This window comes from Cygnus atratus, chromosome 1, assembly GCF_013377495.2.
Source record: "Cygnus atratus isolate AKBS03 ecotype Queensland, Australia chromosome 1, CAtr_DNAZoo_HiC_assembly, whole genome shotgun sequence".
Taxonomy (NCBI): Eukaryota; Metazoa; Chordata; class Aves; order Anseriformes; family Anatidae; genus Cygnus; species Cygnus atratus.
This window is the reverse complement of record NC_066362.1, coordinates 98,011,162-98,030,534: the sequence shown is the minus strand read 5'-3', so window position 1 is coordinate 98,030,534 and position 19,373 is coordinate 98,011,162. Positions and strand designations below refer to the sequence as shown.

General features: G+C 42.0%; 1 protein-coding gene across 2 annotated transcripts in view; it reads right to left on the bottom strand.

Annotated features, from left to right (window-relative positions):
- The window catches only part of CFAP91 (cilia and flagella associated protein 91), a 32,625-nt gene extending 26,039 nt beyond the window's left edge, over positions 1 to 6,586 (bottom strand). Inside the window, exons 1-4 of one of the 2 annotated variants that reach the window (XM_050708108.1) lie at positions 6,507 to 6,586; positions 5,920 to 5,990; positions 3,752 to 3,909; positions 961 to 1,044 (exon numbers count right to left, since the gene is read on the bottom strand). In XM_050708108.1, coding sequence (XP_050564065.1) covers positions 961 to 1,044; positions 3,752 to 3,909; positions 5,920 to 5,990; positions 6,507 to 6,540 — 347 coding nt within the window. In that variant the 5' untranslated portion in view covers positions 6,541 to 6,586. Of the gene's footprint in view, positions 1 to 960; positions 1,045 to 3,751; positions 3,910 to 5,919; positions 5,991 to 6,379; positions 6,483 to 6,506 lie in introns of those variants that run through there. The other variant, XM_035540705.2, reaches the window with a different exon arrangement.
- Between the last annotated feature and the right edge of the window lie 12,787 nt (positions 6,587 to 19,373).

Here is a 19,373-nt window from a genome sequence, read left to right as displayed (position 1 = left end):
GCTGTTCCATATCAATTTTGCTTAGTCTCTGAGAGACTTAAAAGATATTACGACTGGAAAAATTTACAAGTCTGCAATTTGGAAAAGGTGGAAAACCAACGTTTTGTAATATGTTTTTAAACATACAGTTTTCAGAAAAGAGATATGCTTTGTATTTACAGTCAAGATTGAATGGAATTTATAAAGAACAGCTAATTGAGTAGGAATACTTTCTTTCTGATTCCCCCCTTAACATATAATTCTTTATTTTCCTTTTCTAAAGTAACCAGATAAACTAAAAACTTTGAAATAACAAAAGCTGTGCATGAGACTTTTTGCAAGTGACCTAGTCCAGTTTCTCAAGGTCTTTTACCTGTCCTCCTCCAAAGAGTAAATGTCTATGTTATAGATAAGTCAACTAACATCAAGCTCCCATCAGGAGTGGACCCTATTAGAGCTGACCTATCAGACCCTACTATTGTACCTGGCAGCATTCAGTTCTGCATGTGAACTCTTTTTTAAAGACACAGTATGTTGCCACATAAGATAAAGATGTAAAACTTCTCTAAGACTGTTAATTCACTGTGCCAGAATTACTCTTGATGAGTTTATTAGCCTGAGTTTTGATGCTTCAGAGAAGTCTACATTTAGAAACAGGTATTTCAATGTGTTTGGGATTGGAATTCTTTGCTGCTTGTAGAGAAATGTCCTGAGAGCCTTATGCTCATGAGGCTGCTGCTTACGTCTTGCTACACTTCCAATTGGAATTGCAAAACAAGACAGTAATTAGAAGTTAGTTTTGAGTGTGCTCACAAAATTTTGTATGTGTTTTATTAATTATTTGACTTATTTATGGTTTGATCTTTTCAGGGTTGCTTTTTTTTTTTTTTTTTTTTTAAAGCTATAGCATTTATTTAGGTGCACTTTAAATTTAAAAAAAGCAAGCTTCTGAACTCTGTTTCAAATCAGGTCATTCCTTACCGTGCAAAATATTTGTAACGATTCCTTCCAGTGACTTCAGGATCTTCATACACGATTTGGGGTATTTGGAGAGAAGGTTGACCTCTAAAAGTCAGAATACAGGATTCTTTACTATCACTTAAGAAGTACATTCAGATCAGTTTTTGTTTGTTTGTTTGTTTTTTCTTATGCTTCATTACTTATTTTTTATCTCTACTTCTCTGGTTGCGCAATCAAAACATACACATTACAAATTCTACAAAATCCCCATACCTATGCAAGCAATTATATTTGACTTTTTTCATACTTGCTATAGAAATAGCAAGACAGTTTTACTCTTTATTTATGTTCCTTCCAGTGCATGGGCAAAGATGGTCATTGTCTGTCTTTAATAAAACTTCCTTATGTGCTTGGCATGACAAGGACTGTCCACTTGAACTGTGGGGGGCAAGCTCATTTCCATAAGAGTGAAAAACTTTCCATAACAGAAAATATGCAGAAAGCAGTATAGTGAACAAAGTGGAAGACCACCATTTGCTACCTTTCAAAAAGTAGCTAAAAATATTTTGAGCAACTGTGAAAAAACTTAAAATCAGCAATTTCAATTTCAATTATCCAATACAGGAGGAAAAAATATGCTGAGACTAGTGCATCTTTTCCAAGAACAGTCTGTCTTCATTTTTTCCCCATCTTTCCCCACAAAGCATGTAGACTGTTCAATTTTTTCACTATAACATCTTGGATTTCTTTGTTGTAAACTTTTGGATAACCATGAGGTCTACAGAGGCAATCAGTGAGAGAATGGGTAGAACTCAGTACTTTGAAAGCTATGCATCAGGACTGCTATTTGATTTCACAACTACTTCATACTACAATCTTACTCTTCTCAACCTGCAAGCTCGTTAAAACCAAGAAAGTTATTTAAAGAAAAGTCCATGTCATGCTATTACGGTAAATCCTTCCCTTAAGTTGCATATAAGGCCAGTGCTGAAGGTCATGTTTCCCTAAGACCATTCTTGGCAACTTGTAAGAATCCTGACTTTAAATGTATGGGATTCTGTGTACTGGAGTTTGTTACTGTCGCCCGATTTTAAACACAGAGGCATATTTACAGAGATAAAGTTAATAATACATAATGTTACTCAACAGCTGGGATGAAAACAGAGGACCACATACTGAGATCAACTGCCTTCAACGACCTCATGTGAGCCCTGTGAGCTGTGATGTGGAACTTGGGGAGCCAACTGTATGGTTACCAACTACAGCAAAGCCTGAAGAGAGATAAGCCTTAACCTCATGTGACAGACAGTTTACTGCCAAGGTAAGCTTAAAGTCATCTCTTCCCAGCACTTTCCGTCATAACATGTAACAAAAGAGAGGGGAAGGGTTTGGGATGCAGTGCAGTAACATGAGATACTTGCTCAGCACTAATTAACCTATTACTGTAAAGTCATGTTTGTAATTCAAATGAGTTAACTGAGCTGATGGCTCGTTCCAGTAGCGGTCTCTATGTATCAGTGTTGCTTCGTCCAGATGGATTTGTTTCACTCAGCACAGGTGGGCACTTATTTTTATGATCTAACTTTATTAGCATAAGCTGTTCATCCTATTATGATATAGTTATAGGCACAATGGGAACCCAGTGAAACAGCCCCTTTTATTCCACAGATCCTGCCTCAGATCCTGCCTCTTCCATGTCCTTGACTTGTATTTGCTGACTTTGCTGAAATAAATGAGCATTTACTCATGATAACCTTGCAGAAGCAATACAAATACTGCAATGGCAGCTGGAAAATATTCTCTCTTCTGTATCAGCAACACTGTCAATCAGTGCAGGTTGAAAAAGAGGGGATGTATTTCTCATCTTTTGTTAATTGCAAGATACTTTGCAAATACATGTTGCTGAAATGTAATTTTAAGGCAGCTAAGGTGTCAATTAAGTTCCTGTTACAGAATAACAGGCAAAATGGAAGAAGCCACTGAGGTTTGCATGTGCCGGGGACAGTTTGAACTGCTGAAATTAAGAAAAAAAAAAACTTTCCAAAATTATTAATTTATTGTAGAAACAAAAAGCATATGCTTTTGAAACTAAACAGAAACACATGTGAAATACTTAGTTATTACTCAAACATCCTTGATCATTGTCTGGCAAATGGTAAAACTCAGTTCACAAGAATATCAGAGAACACCTTATATGAAAAGTCCATGGTCTAAAGTTAGCTAGGGAAGAAAAAAAAATCTGAAAACAACTAGTTAGGCTGGTGCCTGCAATCTTGAATACAGCTCTAAGAGGACTCCTAAAGATGCATGGTGTGGCGAAACACATAAATGATTGCTTAAATATTTGCTGAATCAGAAACGCAAATTGCAATGCCAGGAGAAAGTTCATATAAGAAACCCCTGAACTAAAAATGTGGTGCCCTAGTTCAAGCCCCATACTCGCTTGAATGTGCAGCAAAAGCAATCCAGCCAGCTGCAACTTCATGGGACTAAAAGGAAACAGCTACCACTGAAGTAACACACATGAGCCACTGAAGTCTTTGTAACTTGTCTGGTCTATAAGAGATTGAAATAACTCTCTCCACTTTGCCGGCAACCGTTGCAGAGCAGATAGCTCAAGGATGAAGGAATGTGTAACATCCACCCTATAAGAAACAGATGGGCAAACATACTCCACAACAGCTGCAATCTCTTAATTTCAAGGGAAATATAAGTAGGAGCAAATTGCAGTCATCTCCACTTCAGTGTGTAAGGGTTTTTGTTGTTTTTGTTTGCATCTTTATTTTAAATTATCCAACCATGGAACACTTACACAGCAAGCTGCTGAAGAGCCTCCAGGCACTGCTGAGCCCTCCCTCTCCATCTTCGGTCAATGAATGGAGGCACTGGATCTTTGCCGTCCAAGCACAGACTGTAGCCCGGGAAATGGATCAAGCTACTAAACATACTTGTGAAAATTGGTACCTTTACCTAGTGTTTGTGTGGACACAAAGAAGGAGAATCAGTGATTTAGTGATTTCAAATACATCAAAGAGATCAGAATTTCAGCTGATGCTAGTAACTATATGTATATGAGCAGCCCATAGAAAAGCTTGGTGTTATTTGCAGGACATTTGGGATGAGGAAAGAAGGCAGCATACATATGTTAATGATGTCAGCTGGTTAGATGGTACTTCTCAAGATGTGGAGCATACCAGACTAGCAGCAGATGCACAGATATGTCTTGTGGCTGTTTTCCAGTGTCTAAACTTATACTTAATATCTAAGGGTCTAACAGTTCATTACATAAAGAAGTTAGGGTGCATTAACAGTGAGTATGCAGTAATGTGAACTTCTAACACATTATCCCACGTAACTCCCTCCCATTTCAAGTGCTCTAGAAGTGAAGTAACATATTCCACTTACAGAGTAAAGTTACTTTATTTTATACTATAACAATTTTAGCATGTGCTAAAAATATCTCGATGGGTGTTAGCACACAAAAACGATCACGTTAAAAATCCACACCCTTCCTTCTGGAGCACTGATTTCCCTGGATAGACATGCCTTAAATCTCAAAATTTATGGTTGACAATAAATCTTTGGAATTGTGTCTCTACTATAAGTGATGTAGCTATACTGGCTTGAGTTTCCGTAAAGCCTGAAATCAGTTTTGAATTGTGCATTGACTCTTTTCATTTCAGGGGGTGCTAACTCAAACGCATACAGGATTATAGTGACATTTCAAGCACCCAAACTCACTGTAGTGTAAGAGTGTCAGATTATGAAGTCCTAGGCAAACTACTATGAGTAACTGCTCGCTGTGCATGAGACCGCACTTTTGTTTTACTTCTTTTGAAAGGGAATTAAATTTCTAAGACTTTGGAAGAGCTTATAAACTAGTATTATTTCATCCTCTGTCTGCCTCATTTTGTGATGCTATAGACCACAAATTCAAAGTCATATTGTTTTGTATTGCAGATTACGCAGTTGTTGATTCATATGCTTAAAACATGTTCTATACAAATTGGAGTACGTCACCATGCCCCTCTGCAACATTACATCGGTGACATTCACAACCTTAGTGACAGTATGTCTGCTTATGTCTGTCCTGAACTGTTAGAACAGCCATACCGCTGCAGGCATCTTTATGACGACAATTTCCAGCTCCTTGCATGTGTCTCAGCAGAGTTGCAGACAAACAGGCATTTCTTTCATGTAGGTATGTATTTACATATAAAAGAGCCGGAGATAACTATGTAAGAGACATCCAGAAACATTCTCCCAAAAAAAGTTTTTTGATCCCGTTGTTGGAATGCTTTCTAGGGAATGTCTCATTGCTGTACAGGAACAGAATTTCAGACTTCAGAATATCTGCCTTGCAGGCTCAGTCACGTGTGTAGTTTCAGCAAGACTCTTTGTTTAAAATCCAATTCATTGTGCAGTTGGAGCAAGTCTGTTTTTCTTTGGCATTCTACCTATATGCAGCCTGTCCAGACATCAATCACTGTCTAAAGGTGTGACTGTAACTCCCTAGGGACATGCCCTAGCTGGTTTTAAACTACCTAGACTGAATACTGGTAGTAGGGGGGCAAAGCCAGCAGGGAGCTAAGCGTGGGCTAACTAGCCAACAGCTTAGCTAGGAAGTTAAACTGTTCTAATCTAGTATGAAGAATGAGGATAGGTTTGCAACCTGTTACGGGCTGTGTAGCTGCTGGCATCTAGGTGTTTTTAAGCTGTTTAAGTATGCTACCTTGAGCTGTAGTGTAAGTATATCCCAAGGTAAGTGAGAGGGCACTGTGAAATAACACATTTTAACAGCTGTGCTTGCAGTTGCTTCCTGTGTTTTCTTGTATTAGTAAAAACTGCTTCCTTTGCTTTGTATTTTGCTGTTTAATGGAGTAGCTTAGAACTGAGACAGTAAGCAAGCTTCTATCCATGCGCGTGCATACACACAGAAAAATAAGGTGTATGTGTGAGCTGTCTTTGGCCAACACCTACCAATTTATCACTGACAAGTTGGATATTTGCCTTTGAATGGTCCTTCTCACTCGACAGCGTGTACAGAGGGTCTGAAAGATAAGTAAACAAATGGAACCAGTCACATATGGGAGGAACCAGCATGAGGCGTTGCTTAGGCTCTAGTTCTCTCTTTAAGTCTGTCCATAAGAGATTATAAACCAAGCTAGGAAAGAAAGAAAAAACTGAAACACGACTCCATAGTAACTAAACTCTGCTATCACGCAAAGGAGCCTCAGCGCTGACATACAACTACATGCACATGCAAGAAGTCAAATCTGCAAAGAATACTTTCTTTGCAAGCTCTGCCAGTGAAACAGACAAAGGATGAAGCAGAAATAAAGGACTGGACAACGCTGAGTCCTCGGAAATCCTCATGCCACCAAGCGCGGCGGGATGGGGAGGAAGACCCAGCTCCCCTCCATCCCTCCCCGCCCACAACCTGCAGCCAGCCCCAACAGCTTCGCAGCTCCCCCCGGGGCCGGGAGCCCACCGCCCCGGGCCCGCACTGCCCCTCCAGCCCCGCCTCGCAGCTCAGGGGCTCCGCGACCCCGCCGCGGGGCCGGTACCGTAGAGGCAGTCGAGGGGCCGGCCGGAAGCCATTTGGGAACGCACCGCGCCGTGAGCGGTTACCGTGGCGACCGGCAGCGACAGGGGCGGGCCTGGCGGCGGGGACATGCCTCTGGCGGAGTGACGTGGGCGCGGGGGGGTGGAGAGTGCTGGGTGACGTTCAGTGCCGGCACCGCCGCCCTGAGTCCTTCACTGCCACCACAAGTCTTCAACTACAACCTCAAGTCCTTTACCACCACAAGCCCTTCTCCGCCACACTTCCTTCATCACAACTCCTTCAGCACCACAAGTCTTTAATCACCACAAGTCCTTCACTGCCACTACAACTCCTTCACCACTACAAGTCCTTCACCACCACAACTCCTTCACTACCACCACAAGTCCTTCACCACCACAATTCCTTCACCACCACCCTTTAATCACAAGTCCTTCACTACCACCACAACTCCTTCACCGCCACAACTCTTTCACCACCACAACTCCTTCACCACCACCACAAGTCTTTCATCACCACAACTCCCTCACCACCACAAGTCCTTCACCACCACGTCAACAAGTCCTTCACCAGCACCACCACCTCAGGGCCCCATGTGTGAGGGGTAGCCTTCACTCCCTCTCCTGGTAGTGACTGCTCACTCAAAGTGGGCCCATTACACGGTTGTAAAGGGCTGCATGGTGAAACAGGCATAGATGTGGTTTGTACGTAGCTTGAGGAGGGCAGGGAGTGCTCAGATGAGAAAAGGGAGAGGGGACAGGCTGGGTGGTTTTGCTTTTCAACAGCTCTTGCTCAAGTTATTTTATATGATGCTCTCCAGTTCCCCTGGATCCTTGCTTAGTGCTTAAGAAAAACTGGTCTAGCAATTATGCTGGAGGACTGGATTCAAGCCTGGATATTCTTATTCCTGACACTACTCATGACTATAGGACATCCCTTACTATAAAGTGGTGAAAATAGGCTAGGTGGAGCAGCTGGAGGTATTTTTGCATTTGAAAGCATCTGAAGAGACATGCACAAAGGATTACAAATAAGCATTATTCTGTTATTGAGAAGCATTGATGTTTTTGCAATGAGGATGGCTGTCACCTTCTCAGAGGAGCAAATCTAGAAACACTCATGTTGTTAATGGGATGAGCTCTCCTTTTGTCAGTCTAAGGGTATATGGAAGCAATGCTGCTGAGACTACTCTTTTAGGCAGAACAGGACACAAAAAACAGTGGAATTGCAAATGGGCCATCTCATTTGCCTATAATCTTAAAGTAGCATTCATTATTCATTGAATTCATTATTTTGTATACCAAATAATTATTTGCAACATGGTATGTCTGATGGAAAATTTTGGTCCCTCACTGCTTTATCACAGGAGAGAGACATGAGGACTACAGTTCCAAATTTCATGACTCTATCAATGCTGGTTTACTCTAATTCAAGGCCTGATGCTTGTTTGAAGCAGCAACATAATTCTTAGGGTAATAGATCAAAGTGGGTCAGTTGAAGACTGAAATAAGAAATGCTGTCACAGCTTTACATAATGGATTGATTCATGTTGTAAAGATAACCAGCTGGCTATAATCATAGAATGGCTTGGGTTGGAAGGGACCTTAAAGATCATCCAGTTCCAACCCCCCTGCTGTGGGCAGGGACACCTCCCACCAGACCAGGTTGCCCAAAGCCCCGTCCAGCCTGGTCTTGAACACCTCCAGGGATGGGGCACCCACAGCTTCTCTGGGCAGCCTGTGCCAGTGCCTCATTACCCTCTGAGTTAAGAATTTCCTCCTAACATCTAATCTAAATCTCCCCTCTTTTGGTTTAAAACCTTTCCCCCTTGTCCTATCGTTATCTGCCTGAGCAAAAAGCTGCTCTCTATCTTCTTTATAAGCCTCCTTTAAGTATTGAAAGGCTGCAACAAGGTCTCCCTGGAGCCTTCTCTTCTTCAGTCTAAACATCCCCAGCTCTCTCAGTCTTTCTTCATAGGCCTCTTTAATAAGCAATTTTACAAAGTGATGCTTTATAATTATTAACAGGGCAGCAAACATCACTTGTTAATAGGCTTGCCTAACATTTCCCATGACCAAGTTCCATTTTCCTTTTTCTTCTATCTCATTGCATTAGAGTTGCATAATTTCCATGGTAAAATTTTCCTTGCTGGACATCTGCCTTGAGGTGATGAGGTGTGTGAACTGTACCTTGGCCAAAAAATGTTTTTGTCAGCTCCACCCTCTCACATTTTTCCCCTAAAAGTTTTTCAGGGAGGACAAGATGCAGGTGGCTTGGATTTCATTTTTTTTTGGTGAGTGAAGGACTGGATGGAAATGTAGTAGGGAAGGAGCAATGGAAAAATTGCATAAGTCGATGCAGACATACAAATCTCAGGATGTAGCCTAACAGATGAGTGCTCTTTGGAGCTGTAGAAGATCACAAATGTGCAGCCCCACTATTAATTTTAACTGCTTTACAGTGATCTAAATGTATGATGCTTCTCCCTTCTTCATTCTCCATGAGCTGCCTGGCCTCACTGACTCTGACTGTAGCTGTTGGCAGCTGGAAGACTGTGGTGAACCAGCTCAGGAGACTGATGTGGCTGAAAACTCACCTGCCAGAAAACAAAACACAACTTTTCAGGTTGCTGCATAGCTGCCTGAAGCTATGAAGCTTTGCTGCATAGCTACCTGAAGCTTTGAGCGGAACCTGCATGCTCCCGCTCAAAGGACGTGACTGGTACATGTGGCTGAGCTAAAAAGCTCAAGGTTCAGGTTCCTGGAACTTGAAATACAGGTGAAATACTGGTTTATTTTTAGCTGATACTTCTGAGGAATCTGTGAATTACAGATGCAGACAGTGAACAGTCTGGCAGTGTTTAAGGATATATCAATTATTACTGTCTTCTTCATTGTTCTTTGCCTGAAGGCTTCATGTTGTGGTTTCAATTCAGCTGCTGTGGACCTGCTAGGGTCCCTGGAATATGGCTGTGTGCTATGGAATATGCTGAAATGGCAATGTGGTGATGTTTGTTCTCAATCAGTCTTTTCTTTCTTTTTCTTTCTTTCTCTCTTTCTTTCTCTCTCTCTCTCTTTCTTTCTTTCTTTCTTTCTTTCTCTTTCCTTCCTTCCTTCCTTCCTTCCTTCTTTCCTTCTTTCTTTCCTTCTTTCCTTCTTTCTTTCCTTCTTTCTTTCCTTCTTTCTTTCCTTCTTTCTTTCCTTCTTTCCTTCTTTCTTTCCTTCTTTCTTTCCTTCTTTCTTTCCTTCTTTCTCTCTCTTTCTCTCTCTTTCTCTCTCTCTGTCTTTATGCAGATCAGCCATTTTTAAAGAAAATGATCCCCAGACATGAAGGGCTCTGAAAAAAATGTTTGATCCCAGACAGTACACTGTGGCAATCATATCTCTGACCAACACTTTGGAAAAGGGCCTCAAAGCTTCTCTGGCAGGTCTTTGTGTCGAGGACACATCCTGTTGCTCTGGTGAAAGTGAGCTGAAGGTAACTAAGGTGTAAGCAGTCTCTCTCTCTCTCTATATATATATATACTCTGTTTCTTAGCTACTGTTTTTACAACTTGACTGTTGGGCTTTCTCCTTAGGGCTGCTGGTTGAAGCATGATTTTTTTTTGGTTGGTTTTATTTTTTTTTCAGCTATAGCTTTTCCAGAACAAGACAGTGTAGCTGAGCTGGTGTCCTGTCTGTCTGATGATTTCTTATATCCATTTGGCTGTGAGGAGGCACCATACTCTCAGCGATATGAGTAAGCTGTCCACACTTCCATGAGTTACTGTGCAGGATCTGATGGAGTGGACTAACTCTGCGCCAGTGCTTAGCGTGTCGCAAATTTGTGGTAAAGTGCACTAGTTTAGCCGGCCGTGAAAGAGGCTGAGCTAAATGCATTTTACCTCACATTAACCTTGAGGCAGGATGATCTAATTTGCTGCGAAGAGGAATTACTGCTACTCTGTTGATGGACTTGTTAGGCTGTGATAACTTGCTGATGTGTTTGAATTGTAAAACCAGACAGAGGGAAAATTTAGACGAGGGTAGGCTTGGGCATCAGTTGAAAGCAGAAGTAGGTCGACGAAGATAAGATGGATTGGACATGAAAGTGTGGTTTTAGAGGAGAGCCTTGGCTGGCTGAGCAAAGAAAAATGCAGAGGGGAGTGGGGTGGTGGGGAACCAGAGGGGAGGAGGGAGAGACAGGGTGAGCAGTCAGTAGTGGGGAATGGCGTGGTGTGGACAAGAAAATGGGAAACTGAGGTGAGGAGCTGAGAAAGTGGAGAAGGCTGGGATGTGAAGGAAAAGTAATCGACCTGAAAAGATGGTGGATCTCTACCTGGCCCTCCTTCTGCTCTGTAAAGCTTGGGAGGGAACTAGTTTTTTGCGTGTGACTGTTCCTCTGCAATTCACGAGCATCTGTAAAACCCCTGGCAAGATGTCATCCGTCTGGCTTTACCCACAGTTATGTAGATGTTCCTCTTCAGCTCTTCGTTAGCAGAGTGACCACCCTGTTGTGGTGCTGAGTGCGTGGTGCTTCGTGGTGGCATTTTCCTTGTAATTAAAAAATAAATAAAAAATCTAAGTTCCATCAACGAAGTTACAGCATAAAAAGCATTGTTGAAACGCCCAAATTAAAGCCACCCGTGTAAAATTAGTAACTGGTTGATGGGACTGCTATTTCCCAGCTTGCCACGGGATGTCACAGTTTCTCCACGTACGGACCATCCATCACAGGCCCTGGCCTGGGTGGTGCCAGCTCGGCGGTCCTATTAACCATGGGATGCTATAAGATGGATTTGTCCCCTGGACCCATCCCAGAGAGGCCCTAATATCCATTCCTGGTCCGATTGCGCTGTGGTTCTCTAACTCTGTACGTACAACATTCAGTGACTAGGCAGATGTTGTGAAACCTGTTGGTTTCTGGGTCTAGGCCTTGTCTCTGTGCTGGCTCTCGGCTGTAGTAAGGCATTATATACCTTATATACCTATATTATATACCTATATATTAGTGAAGCAAATATTTCACTTGTGACATCTTTTGTAAAAATGGCCTTAGAGTACTGATTGAGCTAAATGTAGCTTCGTTGAGGTGAAGTCTTTGGTTTCTTTATGCTGTTTTTACTAATAGCTCTGCTAAAACAGACATCTTGAGATACAACCACTGAAATGGAAAAAAAAACAAAGATGAAGCTATGGGAAACCTTCTGTTCGCTCTCTCTCTTCTTTTCTTAGTATGACTGTTGGCATGTTTCCTGCACTAAAAGCAATCTACAAATGAGGATAGCTTCAAAAGTCAAAGCTCAAAGAAAATGAAGCAGCAAAGCAGCAGTTCTTTCTGATCACAGTTAAAGGATTCACTCCAAAGCCTGATGAAAGATTTCTATAATGGTTTTGATTATCACTTAACCAAAAAAAAAAAAAAAAAAAAGCAGGAGAGGAAAAGAGGAATTAAGGACAATTCTGGGCAGGGAAGTGAATTTTCTGATTAAAAAACAAACAAACAAACAAACAACAAACAAACAAAAAACACTTCACCAGTACAGTTAGACATGCATATTCATAAACTTTATTTCTTGGATGAAACCTGGAGGAAATTCTCAGTGATCAGGGAATGACTGAAGCAGACATTTGGTTGATTTGCTGGGCTGAAGTCAGGAATGTTGTTGTCTAATCTGAGTAGCAAAAGGACCTTAGATTGAACTCCTTAGGGAACTAGGGAATTCCTAGTATTCCCATGCTTCCCGTGCAAATACTCAGAGGAATAAATGGCAATGCCAACATGTTAGCGTGCAGCATTCAAGTTACAGAGCGTTAAGACATCTCACTTCAAAATAAAACATTGGATGTGCTCTCTTACTTGTCTCCCCAATTAATGGTTGAATCACCAGAGGAGATGCTATGTCCTAGTCCGAGCACAACAGCACAACATATCACCCTATATTTCTGGCTTAGTAGGAGTTGGGAAGAACTTGTATCTTCAAAACAATCCAACTACTTCTTGCTTCAGAAGACCTGGATGTGCATATAGCTGGGTTGTGATTGCAGGTGTACCAATTCCATATCTGCTTCTCATTAGTGTCTGGCTCTAGCCTTATAAACTTTTTTGTCAATTTCTAAAAATAAACAACCACTAAATAACAACTGCATTTGCTGGTAGCAAATCATCACTCAACCCAGCCTGGAGAGAGGTCCTGCCGAGGTATTCATCTCCATAATATTTGACTGGTGATTCCTGTTCAGCCTGCAAGGGTGCAGGTAGAATGCTCTCACCAGTAGCCACCATCCTGGCCATGCCAATCGATAGTGCCACCTGGCTCTGCTCTCCCCCCTATGGCCAGCATGAGTAAAAGAGGTGGTGACTTCCTAAGAATGTCAAGGGCTGTAGATAGAAAGTTGTCTCCCTGATCCAAGGAGATCTGCGTACCCAGAAGTTCACAAGTTCAATAGTTAGACTTTACTGTCTGCTTGAAGGATGGTTTGTACTAAAGCCAACAATAGTTTAGAGTAGTTTTAACAACTCAGCAGATGGTGAGACAGGCAGTATATATTTATCTGATGCATCAAAAAATATGCAATGGAGTATCTTGTTAACATTCACAGCATTTCACCCAGCTTTCCTTGCTTTTCCTCCTATTGTTTGTCAAAGTGCCTGGTCAAGTCTGGCTTCTAATAATTGGAAAATTTTTCCAGGAAGTGAGTGTTTGTGTTTGCATAAAGACCTGATGTGAAGGGAGCCCCAGGGACTCTTGATTTTCTGTGAGTCTTAGTCACTCTCTTCATGGAAATTACATTGCTGGCCAGATGTGTTATGTATCTGCATTTCAGCTTGTAATTATAAATACAGTATAATTATTCCATACATCACATTCTTATTTCTTCTCAAACAATTAGTGGAATATGATCTTAATCATCTCTATTAAACCTTTCAAAAATATTTACTTATTATCCTTTAGTTGCAACCCACTGGGCTGAGTTAAGCTGAGGGCCATCACACATCCAAGGGCCCAGGGAAAGCCTATCAGAAATATGGGTAAGACAGCAGTTGCAGAACACCTAGGTCATGGCAAGAAATAAGCTGGGATTGGAAGGGGTGCTGAAGGGAGCCCTTTAAAGGGCCCTTCCCCCTGTTGGGGACGGATGCATAAGTATCACTTCCTTTGTGAAAGAAAGCAACGCCTGTGCTTTGTCCAGTCTTGTAAGTTCTCATATCTTACCCCTCTGTCACTGCCTGCACCCACGTAGTCCTTACCACTTCACTTCCCAGTCTCAAATGGTGGAGATGAAACAGAACACAGTACAGGATCTAGAGCACATTGCCATTGTCTTGATACATCAACTGTGACAGCATGATAGGAACTTGTCCTTTAGCGTGTTGATCTGAAAACATCCCCTCTTTGACCATAAGTAAGTCTTTGGAGGACCCAGAAGAACCCATTCTGGGTTTTTAATAAGGGACTGGAGTAGTTGAAGCTAATGATGCTCCAGTCTGGAGTAAAATTTAGTACTTGTTACACAGAATAAGTACCAACCCAGTAGACGCTTGGTACTTGGAGAAAATACTGCATAGCATGCTGGTCTTAAAATCTGACCTTAAGCACTTGGTAGTCAAGTCTGACTGATTTTTGGTGGGAATGAGGTTTTTAAAGATGTTCTCCAAAGTGCCAATAATGGTCATTAGACTCAAAAGTTCTCCTGGATCATCAAGAAGAAAAGCAGAAGAAATCAACTGCGGGAGAATTACGTATTTGAAGTTGAAATCTAGCTTGATCAGTTATGTGAAAGCAATGGCTTAAGAGACTCCATTTTCTACATTGTTTTGTAACTTTGCCCAGCAAATAAGAGCTGTGGGGAGTCTAAATGGATTTAGAAGATATATAATGCTACCTGCCCTTGACAAGCAGCTTGCAGCCACAGTCAGTGACATCTCAAAAATGGAAAGACTCATATATTTGGAAATACTAAGTATTCCTTCCAGGCTTCCATTTAGCTTCTACAAGTTGTTGTGATTGTTAAATTATTTGATATAGTGGAGCTCACATTTCATAAAACACGATCAAGAGAGACTTCAATAGACTCAAACAAGCAAGGTTTGCTACTGACACTGACATCAAAATGGCACTGCACCAGGCAGAATAAAATTGTTAACAGCAGCAATGCTAAGGGGAAAAAGCGATGACTGTAATGTGTGTAATAGATAACAAGTGAACCTACTGTATCACTGCTTCTCAGTTGATCAACAGCTGAACACCATTCATCGGAGTTGTTCAGTAACACAGCCTGGTTTGCAGCAAACTGATCAAGAGAAGCCGGTGTTATGGAGTATTTTACAGGAGTCATTTTTCTTCAATACATAGGCCGGTGGACTTGGGTTCTGAGGGAGATTTCCTGTAGTGCATAAGCACAGACCTTATGGAGCATTTGCTTTCTGTGGGGTGACTAATTGGAGATCATCCATGCATGCATGAAGTGCTGTATTTATGGTGGCTCAGCTGCCACATTCAGATCAGTTCTGGTGATTTCTACAGGGGTGATGCAGAAGTTTAAAGTCTTACTCTTTCAAGTCATGAGAAGTGAGAATTAAAGAGGTTTCCTGTTTGGGAATATCTATATACGCAGCTGCTTTGGTTAACTCTGTAGTGGAGAAAATATCTGAGGATAGCAAGACTTCCTGCTGGGTGATTAGTGTATATCTTGTTCATGCCTAAATGTTTTTAAATTTGGACATTTTTTTCTGTTTTTTTTAACTGAAAATTGAGAATTTAGTGAGCACAGATAGACAGTCCTTTGCAGATTCATGGAATATTAGTGATGTTATTTTCCAAATACAGCTTAGGATTTTCTCAGTGCCTAAGCATACAAACTGTCAGGTGACATACACTTGTCTCCTTCAGCCCTGCTCCCATGTTGTGTTGGTAGGACATGCAGCCATCTGTGTGCAAGCACCTGACCCTTCCTTCCCACCAGCCTGTGCAGTGGGGTGTGTTCCAGAACGCTTGGATTTTCTTTGGTATTCCCTTCAGGAAGGGGGGCAGCTGACCAGCCGTCCCAGCAAGCACCGAAGCAAGCTGGCTGTCCTGGAAATGCGCATCCAGCATCAGCTGCAGCACGTGCGCACTGTGAAAAAGCTGCCATGTTGTCACAGCCCCAGTTGCCCTTGCCTCCAATGCATGCGGAAGTTATTTTGTGTCACAGCACAAAATTCCAGCTTCCTTCTTTTGCGATGTTGCTACGGTGATTGCATACTGAATGTGCTGATCTGGCTTTTAGAGTGTTGTAAGGCAAGTTCATAATCTTTACTAATATGGCTGGATATTCTTCCAGTGGGAAGTGAAAAGAAGAGGCATAACACGAAGCGATGATAACCTTAGCACAAAATGGCAAGAGATTTACAGAAAAAATGTGAGAAAGACATTACAATTCTTTATAAAAAATACTAGTCTTTTTTTTTTTTTTCTTCTATACAAACATCCAGATTTCGATGGGAAGGTCAATCACTGCTGGAAACAAAGTCTAACCTGTTCTATAAAAATGTTGGTTTCTTAGCACAAGCAGTGGTGGCAATGCTTGACGTTATTTCTGCTGCCAGTTTTGATCAGGACAAAAGTTTCTGCTCTGCCTTTTGTTGTAAGAGGGTCACCATTTTCTTCCCTTGTGGGGGGATGGGCCTCAGAGCCCTGGTCCCTTCATGAGACCCCATGATCTCGGGGATGTAGGAGGGCAGCAGTTCAGTTCTGCTTCTGAAATTGAAAGCGACTGTAACCTTGCAAACTGCCATCCACATCCAGCCTTTGACACTTGGAAGATTTGGCTGAATTTCTGGCAAGAGACGATCTGCTGCAGTACTAAACTCATAAGGCATTCACACTGAGAGAAATGCCTTAAAAGCAATCTTGGTTCTACTCCAGTTTCTTTAAGGACTTGCTCTCCAGTATGGAAGGAGACTCTCTCCATACAGCCTTCCATGGTGATCTCCCAGGAGGGGACAGTGCAGTGCTGTCATACATAATCCCTGCATACAGAATTCATGCCGTAGTCCTGGAACACTGGGATTTGCCTTTCAGCCTGGGAAGGGGCTGGTGCGTCACATTTTGAGGTGATTTTAGCCCAGGTTTAGAGAATCAGTTATCTTCACCTAAAGATGGAGTATGAAACTTAGAGGGGCTGTAATTAATCACCTTAGAGCCTCTTCCATTGTACAAGACCAGAGCAAAGGTCCTTCTAAGGACCTTTCAATGGACCTTCAAAGGTCCATTGTTCTCACTCAGGTCACACTGCTGAGCAGATGGCATGTGGCAGTTGCAGATCTGCAACTATGATCAAAAAGAGATGCTTTATCCTGTACCTAAGCAGTTAACATGATAAGCAGGTGGGCCCTGACAAGTCATTTTGCTCGGACATTTGAAGTCCTTTTTTCATAGCATGTGTATTTAAGTGTTGATCAAAAATATAGACAACTTATTTGACAATCGAACACGCTGTATGGCTGACTGGGCTGCTGAGGCAGTAGCTGTCTTATGTTTACACTAAGTCAAAGACAAAAATATTTCTCTAGATCAATGTTAAACAGGCATCTTTTTTTTTTTTTTTTCTTCAAGGTGGTAAAGGGTTAATGGTTCCTAAAATAGACACTGTGGGGAAGATATCAAAATACCTTCAGCTCTGTTTCACCACACAGATTTTCCACATCTAAATTCATCTTTATGTCACATATATCAGAAGTGTGAGAAATCTGGAAAGCCCCAGACTACCCCAGGCTGCTGCTTTCAACTGATATTGAATAGGGGCTTACCCTACATAACAATGAACATAAATATATTTTTGAGGTTCCTTGAAAAGTCTGCCCACTTGAGTCTCTCTAACAGACAACTACTTCTTTTTTTAGACAACCATTTTTTCAGTTGTCTGAGGTTGAAGTTAAAAGAAGCTGTACATACATAGACTGCAGTGCTACTGTGAGGCTCACACATTGTGTGTTGTGACTACATGTTCTTTAATTCTGATAAAAGTCCATACAGGGAAAATAATTTGTATTCCCATGGAAACTGAGCAATCTCCCCCAATTCACTAATTACTCCTCTAAACCCAGAGCTGTAAATGTTCAGTGGTATCTGTATTCCTTTTACTCCCACATGTGGCACCAGGCTGCCAAATGATATGGTAGATTGAGGAACCTCTTTTTTTAATTACCTCTTTCAGAGCCTCAGAGATTTTCACTGAACCTCCTTGGAATTACCTCCTGGGTACTGGATCTGACAATTTTCCAGCAGTCTCAGCTCCGTAGACTGCCCTCAACCATTCCTTTTTGACTTGCTGATGAATTTCTTCATTCTGACACATACTCCTTAGTACAATTTACCTGCTACTGTCAGCACGCAGATGACAAATGGATAACAAAAAGCACCGTTAACCATCCATGCTTACATACAATGTAATGTCAGAAGAGATAAGGCTGTGATCTCCCCTCTGCACTGTACTCCAAGTTGGTGCAAGCAGTATGAACATGTGTTGGCTGTGTTTCATGTTGTGGAATGGTAATTCTCTTCCTTCTCCTCCCTCCCAGCTCCTACCCCCTCATCCCAACAAGAAGTGGTCCCTTCTTCCAGGGTGGTCTGTTACAAACCATTACCACGCAGGCAGTGTGGCCAAAATAGCAGTGCGGCCAAAATAGCAGTGCTACTTCTTAATCTATTTGGAAAGCTGCTAAAGTTGAAATGGAGTGCTGCTCGCAGAGATGTTTAGTCCCCACAGGCTGTACCTTAGTGCAGAGCATGAAGATGACTACATTTTCACCCCCACTACCCTTGGTATTATGTACCTCCAGCTAGAGTATGAAATGAGTTTTTTGGGGGGAAGATGTTGTTGAATAAAAGACACTGTTCACTTGCAGACTTCAAAAAACCTCTTTGAGGTTTTTACCACACACTTTCCTTCAGAGTTTGTGTTGCTACCACCAACTCCAGGCCTTTGGATAGCAGCCAGTAGATAAAGCTCTAGAAAGAAAAGACCAAACTAGTTAATTTGAAAGGAAAACATGCTTCATATATTAAATGAACACACACAAAGCAATAGCAAGACACTGGTTTAGACAGTGGATGCAACCTTTCAAAAGGAGTTTCGCTATTAGCTCCTCCTTGCAGCATGTTTGCATATATTTGGGAAAAGCATATCTTAGTCACCATAGTGCATCTTCCAGGTCATCATGCCCAAGGGCATGGCCTCACAGTGCACATGCGCTGAACCCAGAAGCTGGGTGGGAATGGGTCAGCCTGAGCAGCCTTACTAGCCAAAAGAGATAGCTGGGGACAGGCCACTGAGCTGAGATTGATGGGTAATTAAACAGGTGGCTGATTAGGTGAGAGTGTTACAGGGCACCATTTCAGAGGTAGGATGGCAATGCATAGGCAGCCCCCTTAGGAGCCTGTATTTCAAGGAGATGCATTGACAGGGTGCCACAGATGTGTCTTGATGGTGAAAATAGAAAGCCTCAGCTGTCCATGTGATGAAAATGAGGAGCTTTGGACATTTGGAAAGAGCTGAATTGTACTCCTCATCTCTGTCTTTGTACGAATGATGGGATCCAAGAAGAATCCTTTCCTGTCATTAACTCATTCAGGCAGCAAGTCAGTGGTGTTGGCATTCACCTCGGTGATCCAGAGAAACAGAAGAGCAAAATTTCTCAGCAGACACTAGTCTCACTTCTGGCCTGGCTTATTGAAAAAGAGAATAGAGAAAATAACAAAATCATGCTCTCCCTGGCCCAGGCATCCTGAAAACAAAGGGGTTGCTTGGTATTTCACGCCCCTTACAGGGCAGGCTGCTTCTCCACCTTTTATCTGACGGGACTGATTAAATCCCTAGCATATATTTCTCCGTTCCTGAGTTTTGTTGGA